A 12,268-nucleotide genomic window follows, 5' to 3' on the forward strand; every position below is an offset into this window, starting at 1 on the left:
ACACAGGAGGACACGGCCTGATCAGTGCTAATGATGCTGTTAAATGCTGCTCAGGATCGGTTACAGCATGCTGCCAATTCACCACGCCACAGTAAGTGTTTCCTGACTGTGTGTTGGGGGGGGGGGGACTGTTGCCAGCATGACTCATCACTTTTTTTACTCTTACCTCACTCTTTTCCTTTTTGAATTTCAATTACCTCAAGATTCATATTCAGTGCCACTGCAGGTGATGGAGGGGAGGAGGTTCATTCATCTTTCCCTGACCTTGACCAAACTATAGTTTCCCTGTGCAGATATTGTTAACAGATTTTAAAAGTGTTGTGTAGAGCTGTCAAATGTAGTTCCTGTAGTTTGTCGATCCATTCCTGAAATTGTGACTAGTTTCTGTGCAGAGACTGTGCTCCTGTTTCCAATTTAGCTTTTTTATTTGAAGCTCTCATCTTACTTCATTCAACACTATCATTTCTGCAAAAAAGGCCGAACAAATATCAGGGTTTTTAAAGATAACACTCGTCATCCTCTGTCTGTAGTTTGACAGCAGCATCAGACTCTTCATACATGGTTGTAATGGTAAACTCAGCTCATTCAGCAGTCGCCTGAGTGAAGGACGAGTATTAATCACAGTGTTCTCTGTCTGGTTTGCCAATCCTAAAACTTCAGCACTAAACTTTAGCTTCTAATGTTAACCTCATTGGAACAGATGTGATCATTAGCACTGAGCCCTGATTTAAAGTGTCTGACCATGAGGATCCAGCCCACATGTGGAGGAGACGTGACTGCAGCTGGCTGATGTGAATAATTCTTTCAGACACTCGGTTGGCTCAGCGGCCCACACACGTCCCCTCCAGAGGCTGATTTTGATTGATTTTATTAGAAACTGTCTCTGAACTGCCTGGAGGTGGGAAGCCTTCTTTTTTTTTTTTGAGCAGATTTCACCAAACACACTGAATCTGAATGTTAACCTAGGTTTACTGCCTCCTGACTCTAACTACATGCTGTAATATTAACTATTCATAGACCTGACAGCATCTTTAGTCAGAGCAGATACGACCGACACAGACAGACTTCATGTGTCCAGATCTAACCACAGCTGGTACCCGCTACCTTTCCCTCCACCACCTGTCCAGACGTTTCTCAAGCTCTCTGGAATCTCCAGCATAGTTAGAGGCATTAAAAGCAGATCTGTTTCTAAAAATAATGAATTAGGAGAGAAATAAGAAGAGGATAATCCTCGACAAGGTGTGTATTAAAAGGATTTGATTGCACAACAAGGAGACAACCACTCACTGCTTTTGTGTTGGATGCCTCTGCACAGACCTCAGAGTGGGAGGGAATTATTGGCAACTATTTTGTACTAGTGGTAAAAATAATAACTGTTCACAGTCATGTTAATGGAATAATCAGTAACGAGGTGTCTCTGGAAAGACGTGGTGCTGTTTTTAATAAGTCAGTTTGGGTTGGCAGCAGAAGTTTCAACAAAGATCTCAAACATTAAACTGAAACTGTTCACCTCTGGGTCGATTATCCAACTTATATCATGATCAATAAGAGAACTGACTTCATTTGTTGAATGTGTGAGATGTAAATAAAAGGTCCACTCAGATGAGTGTTTTAGCTCTGAACCAGAAATAATCTCCGTCCAAACGAACACATCACGTTAGTTCACGTACGCTGGGTAAACACACGCCGGTGTAAACAGGAAGCAGACTGTCTACTCTGTTGGCTGTTTAGTTGCAGAAATTACTAAAAAATTAGCAGCAGCAACAGCAAAAAGTAAAACCAGAGATTTCTTCATTTTGACCAACAATGAGGTGGAACTGTAACTGAAAGTAACACGAGTATAAAGGTGAATCAGGGAAGGATACGTGATTGATACGACTCAGTCAGGAAGCGTTTTGCAGTGCCGTTGTTTGTATGAGGATGAAGTTAATTAGTGGTACCACAAAGGAATAAGAAATATAAATAGCTCACTGACATGAGCAGAAAATCCTCAGCAGTAAATGTGACAGTGGACCTGCAGGATTAGAGACAAGCAGTCCAACTCATCCAGAGCCAAACAAACAAACCCAGTGTGAACACAGCCATGTTAGTTCTTTGTGGCCAGTGCATGCTCTAAGCGATTGAATTCGACCTGAGCCACATGTGCGCTAAAGGTTTTAATTCACAGCCAATCAGAAACAAGAATTCAGCCAGGTTTCACTCAAACAAAAAAAGGAAACTTTCAGGTGTGTCTGCGGTTTGTTTTGCTGTTCCCTGATTGGATGTGATGTTTCAGTTTTGTACAAGATGCACTCGTTTTTCTTAAAGACCTGCTTTTGTTTTTCTAGCTGACTTAATCAGTGGGGATGCGAACCAAACTAAATCATGCTACACGGTGGCTAGCCTGATCCCCGCTGCTCGCCACAGAGCTGAAGGAGACAAGAGGCAGAATTTATCTCTGGCAGGCAGCTTCTCCCAAAACTCATCATCCACTTTTCTCCAGCAGGAACCTCTTTTAATTCTCATCATAAACAAGGAAAATGACTCTTAACACAACTGAGAGCCTGTTTCTGCTCCGTGCGATGAAACTGAACTTTTGGCTTTCATTGAGGCGTTTTAATTTAATGCTAATAAAAGAGGTTCCCAGTGGACACAGAGCCTCAGTTTGTCGTTTTTATTCTGCCCTTCTCCTTTTTTTCTCTCCTCTTGTTTCTTCAACTTTTTCTATCTTCCCACTCTCTCCCAGTTTTCTGTTTTAGTGTCCGTCCAGGTCTTTGTCCTGTCCTTATGGACTCTGCTGCTCCATGTTATCAATCAAAGGTTCTTTCTTCATAAACTGCAGGTGTCTGATGGACCTCCACACCCCAAGATAGCTGTCACTGAGCGACTGACCAGGAGTGGTGTTCTCCTTGTGGAGGTGCTCCCTCTGCATCTCCAGCGCCTCTTTTTCCGTCATGACACAAGAATTCACTCCTGCTTCTCCATCTCCTGTCCACAGCTGTCCGTTTGCCAAACCAGGCGGCGCAGCCTCCTCCTTCCCATCGCTGCTCAGCACTCCCTCTAACTGTGGCTGACCTGGATCAGACCCGGTTCCAGGAGCAGGCCCGTCACCGTTCAGCGGCGGTTTCTCTTGGTAAGGCTCCCCGGGCAGCGTACCGTCCTTCCCAGCCTCTTCCAGATCCTCGTACGAACTCTTCTTCTTCGTCTCAAAGTATTTGACCACGCAGTAGGTGATGGAGCCGATGGTGTTCACCACCACGCCGCCAATGAACAGCCCGGTCGGCGCGACGTCGTTGAATGCCAGCATGCCGACGGTGATGGTGGCGATGCTCTTGACCACGCCCACGAAGCTGGTGGTGACGGCGGAGTTGATGTAGGTGCAGTGCAGCGTGGTGAAGTTCATGGCGCAGCCGATGAAGATGCAGAAGACGAAAATGACCGTGATGTGCGGATCCCTCCAGCCCTCGTACGACCACATGTTGATGGTGTCCATGGAGATGAAGGAGCACACCAGCAGCACCTGAGAGACACGAAGAGAGTGACAAGTTAGAGAGAAACGTAGAGACAAAGGAGGATAAAGAAAGAAAAGGTGGCGAGAGTAAAACACAGCTAACGAGAGGAGGAAAAAGGAAAGAAGACGAGAAAAAGCCTGATAAAGAGAGAGAAAATCATAGAACTAAAACTTAATATCAGAAACTCCTTCGTGGGAACTGAAGAACAGTCCTTACCGGAGAGGCCATGATGGCGATGGCGTACTGCGCAGTGAGCGGACCGTGCTCACTGTCCAGACTGGTTTTCTGGATCAGGACCAGGTAGGAGGCGTGGATGATCACCGCCAACACGCCGGTGACGTAACCGAAGGGATCGCCAGTGAGATCACCAGCACCTGGAGGGAAAATGAAGAGGAAGCACAAATGTTCACTTCCCTTTTTATTTCCTCAGTGGTTTACTTTATGCTTTAACGGCAGGACGGCTTTAACGAGGATTAACTGATGTGTTCAGCAAACGCAACGCAACGTTAGCCGGTGATGCCAACTTAGCAATTTTGTTGCTAGATTTAGCAAATTTTCAGAAAACCCTGAGCAAGAGCATCAAGGCTCCCACACAGGGAAGGTTCCAGTCCTGAAGAGACACTTTCTAACTTAACCTACAACCACACAAAACATCATGCTCCTACCTGCTTTAGAAATGAGGCCCTGCTCTTTACACTTTTACTCTTGTGATTTTGGTTTTGGAAAGACTAAAAAAAAAGAAGACACCGTCCTCCAAACTCGTAGATTCAGAGTATTTCTCCTGATGCAGCCACATGGTTTCATCAGACAGACTTGGTAAACACGGTTATTTAAAAAGCACAGGTGTGTTTCATCTGAGGTCATTAGCAGCTCTGAGATTCCCTCTGTCAAAGTGTTTGCCCTGATGGAGGTCGAGTTAAAGGGTTGTATCAGACCAGAGTTCCTCCCTCTGCATCTGACTTGTTCACTCGCAGCAGTGTATCAGAGAGAATGATTAAAAAATAAAAGAGAGAGAAAGGGAGAGTGTGGGAGTTTGAAGGTGTGAGAGAAGAGGAATCAGGACAGATGATGAATGGAGTTAGAGAATGAAGCAGGAGGAGGAAAAAGAAGATAAAGAATTAATCCAGTGCTGAGTCTGTATGTAGGCTGGAAACTTCCATTCAGCCTGAGAGTGAGACAAAGAGCTGCTGCTCTCTCTCTCTCTCTCTCTCTCTCTCACACACACACACACACACACACCTACTCACAACAACAGATCTTTGTCTGAGTTTCAGTTTTACATCACATCTGCTCTCACCAGGATTAAAACTTCATTTGGAATAAATGTGTTTGGAAACGTGTTCCTGTGTTTATGTGGAATCTGATCAAAATGCTGCAGAGAGTCGATCTGGATCAAAGTGTGGGACCACGTCAGTCAAACAACATCACACCAGGACAAAGACACTGGTTCATGAAATCAGCGAGACCCTGTGTGACTTTCAGACTTTCCTGCTCCTCTCTACACACCTGCCTCATCCACCCATCACACCACACCTGTCCCCTGTTCCCTGATTTAGCCTCAGTGTGTGTGTGTGTGTGTGTGTGTGTGTGTGTGTGTGTTGTGTATTTACTACTCCACATCATCATCAATAATACATTATTTCCCAGCCCTTCATGCCTGTTCCTGCCACTGTCCAGTCAACAGCTCTTTATATTCTGTTCTTTACATTAAACATAAATAATGATTAAAAGCTGGCAGTCAAACTGTACAGAAGAGCTTTCACAGCCACAGAATTAAACATCAACATGAATCACAAAGACTAAAAAGGAGAGTCTGAAATGAAAAGATAATGTTTATCCCTCTCACAGTATGAAAACAGGAACCTGCTCCTGTCTGCACCCGCCCACCTCCACCTGCTGCACTTCTAGTTTTCATCATCAGCTGCTCAGGCTCACGTTTGATATCGACATATAAAGGCAGAGTTATAAATTCAGGTAACAACTGTTAATATTGAACATATTGTCTGAGCTGCAGTCTCGACATCTCCATGATGGGTCAGCACAAAAAGATCTCCGTGGTGTATCCACCTGACTTTAGTGATCTCTTCTCTTTAGCGCCATCTTCAGGTTGACTTTATAGTTCTTCAGTGAAATATCTCCACAACTATTGGATAATCTACTGTGAACACAGGTTCATGGTCCCCAGAGGGTGAATTTCAGTGACCTTAGCACCATCATCAGGTGAAATGATTTATGACCAAATATCTGCAGAGCTAACGACGTTCCCATGAGCCTCAGCAAACACTCAACGAAAACTGTGAGCACCATAAATATTCTACCTGCTACATGTTAGCATGTTAGCATAGTCACTGAGAGCATGTTAGCATTTAGCTCAAGTGAATCCATCTGCAGTAAATTGAGTCTAAGATCAAAGGTCTTCTTCTTATCTCCCACTCTTCCTCTCACTCTTTTACTCTCTACATCCCTCTCTCATTTTTCCATTTAGATTCATTTATGTTTTATTTCATCTGTCGTTGACTTTCACAAGCACAAGAAATAAACTTGTGAAACTAATCACTAACAGCGTGTAAAACTGTTTCACTGTTACATTAATTCCACTGTTTTACTTTAATCATCTTTCCCAGCAGTAAATTTTCCTCCTCTGTTCCTGTTAATGATCCTGAAGTCATAAAAAAACAAAGCATACAGATAATTCATTTCCTGAATCAGTCTCCTCGGCTGCTCTCGGTGCGTCAGGCAGGAAGGGGGTCGAAACATTAAGTGTGAAATGTACAGAATATGAATCTAATGGGTTTAATCTGGGTGATAATCACCTTCATCCTGTTTTCTTCCAGGGATTAATCAAGTGAGGTGATTTCATTTCATCTGCAGATTGTATTTCAGAGGATCATGAGTAAATATTCTGTCTTCAGAGACTGTGACTTTATTATCTTTTGGGGGAGGGAGAGATGATGATTTTGGTTAAATAATAAACACATGATGTGTCACGCTTCAAGTCACTACAGACTTCTTTCTGTGTTAAACCAAGATCATAATCTCTGCCCTGACTGTAAGTGAACACAGTGAGTGAGTATTTTTGAATGTAGGGGCAGTACAGGGAATGAATGAATGAATGCATGAATTTTGAGCAGCACAAAAACACAAATGTTAGTCCAAATGTTTTTTACAGATTCAGAACGATCAAATCTCAGAGATTCTCAAAACACAGGAAAGATGGTGATGCAGTATCAGTGTGTGTGTGTGTGTGTGTGTTTACCAGCTAATGCAGCTCCTCCGGTGGTGATGAGCACGGCGGTCACCACCCCGACGGATGGCACACCGTTCCTCAGCACACACACTCCGATGCTGAGCGTGAAGAGCGGCAGGCAGCGTTTGAACACGACGTACATGGGAAGGCTGAGGCCACGCAGAGACCACAGAGTCAGAGTGGACTGCAGAGTGGAGAGGATACACACCGAGGCAAACTCCTGCTCTCACACACACACACACACACACACAGTTTTGTCACTTAAGAGGACACTGCATCGTCTTTCATTTAATGGGAACCAGCTTTTGTTTAACTTCCATCCACATCCATCAGGTCAACATCCCCTGTTCAGTTCAAACTGTCCTGCAGCTCCACATCTACAGAGTCTCTCTCAGGTTTTAGTTTCCGACTCATCCTACACTTCAACAATAAAGCAGCTGCATGTCAGCATAGATTGGTTCAGGTCATAAAGTCACTCATCAGGTGTCTCTGGTCTGTATAAGTAGCTGCCATGCTGATAAACCTGAGCTAATGCACAGCTCACTGACTGGTTTTCAGCCACTGAAGGCAGACAGATTCAAAATACAGAATAAAACTGAGCATGATCTCAGTATTGATGGAAGATATTTTCTGGTCACCTGCTGTTCTGTCAGGATCCTGTGCAGTCTCTCATTTTACATGATCTGTATTAACCTTAATCTACGAGACGTCCCATGGTTGGAAAAAGAACAAGCTCTTCACACTCTCACTCATCACATACAGACGCCTGGTTGAGTCTCTGTTTAACACACAGGGTGCTCCTGTCATTTTTCAAGAAGTGGCTAAGAAGATTACCCAACACACTTCCTGTAACACATCACACAAACCTGAGACTCAAACGCTCCATTCCAAAGACTTTTGTCCCGATCGATCATTTACAGCCAAAGACCCAGGTTCAAAAATACTGGAGTTATCCTTTAACAGACTGTATCAGTCTGCCAATCAGCCATTAACCGTAGCATATTAACATGAACTTTTAGATGCACTGATGATGATAGTTTTTTATCCCACACACACACACACACACACAAATCCTGGTGATACAAAATAAAAAATGTCCACGGTCTAAACTTAATATCAGATTTTACAGCAGCAGGTTGAAAAGAGTTAACAGCTGTTTCTGTTTTATTATTTCTGTATTTCACAAAAATAGATTTGTGGAATTTAATGATCTGTTCTAAGAATCTTTCTGTTTTATTTTGTTAAAGAATAAATTTACCAGGACACTGTCTCTGAATGTCTCTCTCGTTATGTTTCCAGCCTGATTAAACAGGCTGCTCCCTGTTCCTCCCTGGAAGTCTCGGACTTCCAGTTTGGGAATCAGCAGAGTCCCCTGAAGTGTTGGTCAGTTTTTACCTTGGACAGCTGGAAGCTGAACGGGGGAACCTTGATCTTCCCCAGCCGCCTGAGGGTCTCCAGAGTGAGCGCCGCGGTGCTGCTGGTCAGGAACTGGATGAGCGTCAGGAAGGTGAAGTGATAATTAGTGATGAGGAACTTCAGCAGGATGTTGAGAGAGCCGGAGAAAACACCGTGCGCCACGGCCACGGAAATGCCCAACAAGCGGCTCTTAAACACATCCATGGCTGCTCGCTTTGGAGAGGTTTTTAAAGTGCTGGTCCTGGTAGAAGCCTCTCACTGGCCGGTTTGGAGAGGTCTGGTCTCGGGGATGAGGGGGAGGGTTTGGTTTTTACGCACAGCCGCGACGCCCTGCTGCTGGACGGAGAAACGGGAGCAAAGGGAGGACGTGAGGCTGTGAAGAGCCCCCGGTAGTACCGTGTGTGAAGGGAAATGAATCTGCATTCAGGAGCTTTCAGTAAAAAAGAAATAAAAAGATGTGAGGAGAGGAGGAGGAGCGGTTCTGCTGACTCTTCTCTTCTTTCTGGTAAACCTGCAGATCAGTTCAGGACTCCTCTTCCTCTGCTGTCAGCGGTAAAACATTCACTCTCCCATCTTTACTTTAGTTTCCTCTCACACCTTATCACCAGGACAACACTTCATCTGGGACTTTTCCTTTGCGCTTCTGTTTCAAAAAGAAAAAAATCCTCTCGAACTACAAGAGAGCGACACAGGAAAGAAGCGACGATAAGGGAATTAAAGCTGCAGTAGAGTACAGTAGAGTAGAGTAGAGTAGAGTACAGTAGAGGGGAGCTCGTCCTCTGAGAGCTGGGAGTGAAATATGACATTTTGCCGCAGCGCCTCTTGGCTGTGTACCCGAGGGAGGAAGGGGGGGGGGGGGGTTCATTCATTCAACCTTTCTCTATACAGAGCTGACCAATGAGAGCCGCTCTCTCTCTTTTCATGGGCGCCCAGTGTATCAAAGACCAGATATACAGTCAGAACCAGGTCTGTGTCAACAGCTGCGGCAGTGAAGATCCTGAGAGGAAAAACCCAAACGAGTCAAACACAACAGAACATCAGATAATGCAGCTTTAAATCTCCAGGGAGAGAGAACAGGAGGAAATGGACTGAATATGTGAAACCACAGCAGCTCCGTGTACATATAAAAGTTAACTGGAAGTCCATTCATCATCTGAGGACCATGAATGTCTGAATGAATCAGTCTACTTCTAACCAAACGACAGCAGGAGAAACACAGGTATTACCACCACAGGTGCAGTGGTAGTCCTCCCTCTCTCCTCAGACAGAGAGAGGCAGATTAGCTCAGTTAAATCAGTTAAATCAGTTAAATCAGTTTCATCAGCGTGACAGACAGAGGATTTATGAGCTGAAATAAACCAGAGAATCAACAGATTAACACGTAGAAGCAGAACATTCAGAAGATGAGCAGTGGAGTCTGTTTAGAGAAATAACTGGATTTGTCATTATCAGTTATTGCTGATTATTTTCCCAGAGGCTAGAACCAGACCATGATGCTTGATCAATGAAAAGGTGATTCATCTTCTGTCAGGTTGTTTGGATGTGTGTGGTTTCCACAGACCACAGTCTCAGGAAACGTTTCTTCAGTGCACAGTAACAGTGAGTGGATGGAAGTCTTTTTAATGCTGAGCCACAAACTAAATGAAGATCTCTCAGACTGAATCTAAATGGAGAGAGGCCCGAACGTTTTCATTTATCTGTTTTCATTCTTTGTTTTTACAGAGGGTGACTCAGGTGAAGCAAAGCTTTACATGAATCTGAGGTTAAAAAACTCCACGATGGACTGAAGTCACCAAACAAAGTATATAGAGCAGGTCTTCACTCTGCCACTCCAACAACAGTATCTACAGTAACTGTGCTTTAATTATCAGGCCGACAATCTGTTGCCTTGTTTCTGTTTCCCTCAGTGAGAGGTTTCATTCTCACAGTAATGTCACCACTGTAATAAAGAATATCCTGGATCAGCAGCAGACTGATGGAGTCCTACCCGGGTCAGGTGTGGACAGGGCTGAGATCAGGGCTCTGTGTGGATCACACTCAAACAGGACACAGAGTTGGACGACTTGAAATGTCATTGCACATGTTACAACTCAGCTGCAGCTTTTCTCTCTGAGTAAAATACTGACACGGTGGTGGTGAACTGGACATCTTCACTTTTTTTATTTCTTTCTCCTCCTCCTCCTCCTCCTCCTCCTCCTTATCTGAAACACAGACATCACCATCACTCATAACAGGCGTGGAAATGGCTTGGACAATATTTTAATTGAAATATTTCATCAGAAAATCAGTTTCCAGGCCACGAGGGAGGAGGATCCGCCCTTATCGAGCACAGACCATTAGCTTCCAATTAACACGCAGAGACAGAAGAAGACGGAGACGCTTTCAAACGTGAGGAGATTAAGACCAGGCCGAGGATTTAGACCCGGACTGTTCCCAATGCATGCATCCATTATTCCACAAACCGTAGGTAATATAGATTAGGCCGAGTAATTTAACTTAAAACACAGACTGGAGCGGGCCTGAATCCATTTTAATACACTTCTCTGAATGAATATGTAGCAGACAATCATGGTGAGTGAATGAGAAAACATTAAGAGTGCAGTCAGGAACATGTGCATGTGTGAGGAAGACTGGAACATGCTGATGCTTTAAACACTGTGTGTGCACATGGGTTCGTTTCAGGTGTTTTTCTGAACAGAAAATAAACAGGAATTATCCAAAAAAACCTGACAGAAAAAATCATTTCAACATGTAAAGAACTACATTAGCCAAAGGTCCTGCAGGGCCATGACAGAATACTGTTAATGCTACCTCTACCTCTTTAATTCCTCACGTTTGGAGACGACGTCCTGCTGAAAGTTCATGAAAAAGCTGATTTATGAAGCTTTTCATAAAAGAATGAGACACTCAGCATTGACTAAAGAGAAGCTCAGGTATTTTCTACCTCTGCTGCACAGACTCCAGGTTGGTTCTCTAGCTCTCTATCCATCCATCCCTCTGTCTATTAGCTATAACTCCGATCCTCTGAGGGTCGCAGCAGGTTCACCCTGCACAGGTCACCAGTCTGTCACAGCCTCCAACTCTGGAGTAAACAGAAGAGACTAGAAGCTCACATTACAGCAGCCTGATCACTGCAGTTATTCAGTCTCTGGAGGAGGAGAGGAGGAGGAGAGGAGGAGGAGAAAACATGAAGATGGAAAGAAAAAGAAGAAGAAATGGAGGTGGAGGAAAGAAAAAACAGGTAGGAAGAAATGTTTAAAGATAGAAGTGAAGGAGAGATGAAGAGCGAAGGCTAAAGGAGAAAAGAAGAAAAGAGGTGGATGAGTGGAGGTGGTGACAGAAAGGAGATAAAACAGGAGGAAAAAAGCAGTGGGTGGAGGAGGAGAGGAGGAGAGGAGAGGAGGAGGAGAGGAGAGCTGGAGGAGAGGAGGAGGAGGAAGAGGAGGAGAAGAGAGGAGGAGAGGAGGAGGAAGAGGAGGAGAAGAGAGGAGGAGAGGAGGAGGAGGAGGAAGAGGAGGAGGAGGAGGAGGAGGAGGAGGAGAGGAGGAGAGGAGGAGGAGGAGGAGAGGAGAGGAGGAAGAGGAAGAGGAAGAAGAGGAGGAGGAGGAGAGGAGGAGGAGGAAGAGAGGAGGAGGAGGAGGAGGAAGAGGAGAGCTGGAGGAGAGGAGAGGAGGAGAGGAGGAGAGGAGAGGAGAGGAGGAGGAGGAAGAGGAGAGCTGGAGGAGAGGAGAGGAGGAGGAAGAGAGGAGGAGGAGAGGAGGAGGAGCAGAGGAGGAGGAGGAGGAGGAAGAGGAGGAGGAGGAGGAGAGGAGGAGGAGGAGCAGAGGAGGAGGAGGAGGAGGAAGAGGAGGAAGAGGAAGAGGAGGAGGAGGAGGAGGAGGAGCAGCGTGGAGAATCTGTCCTCACAGTTTTATACTGGCAGAGAAAGAGAGGCCGAGTTTTCCCTGCAGAGAGGAAACCTTCACACATCATCAGCAGGAGAGCTGTGATTGGCTGCAGCTGCAGGACGGCCATCATCATCATCATCATCATCATCATCATCAGGACCACCACCATCGCTGGCTCTGGTCTCATCACTGATCCTTAAAGGAAAACTCTGTGCTCGATAAGAAAA

At 45.0% G+C, this 12,268-nt stretch overlaps 1 protein-coding gene across 1 annotated transcript; it reads right to left on the bottom strand.

The window, feature by feature from the left end:
- Positions 1-2,143: 2,143 nt before the first annotated feature.
- LOC108882238 (solute carrier family 35 member D3) lies at positions 2,144-8,979 on the bottom strand. Its single transcript, XM_018674623.2, has 4 exons — positions 8,134-8,979; positions 6,748-6,958; positions 3,708-3,865; positions 2,144-3,499 (listed from the first exon to the last, which is right to left on the bottom strand). Exons 1-4 carry the CDS (start codon positions 8,356-8,358, stop codon positions 2,765-2,767), a joined length of 1,329 nt encoding a protein of 442 aa, XP_018530139.1. The 5' UTR covers positions 8,359-8,979; the 3' UTR covers positions 2,144-2,764.
- Between the last annotated feature and the right edge of the window lie 3,289 nt (positions 8,980-12,268).

This window comes from Lates calcarifer, linkage group LG7_1 (assembly GCF_001640805.2).
Source record: "Lates calcarifer isolate ASB-BC8 linkage group LG7_1, TLL_Latcal_v3, whole genome shotgun sequence".
NCBI classification, from domain to species: domain Eukaryota; kingdom Metazoa; phylum Chordata; class Actinopteri; family Centropomidae; genus Lates; species Lates calcarifer.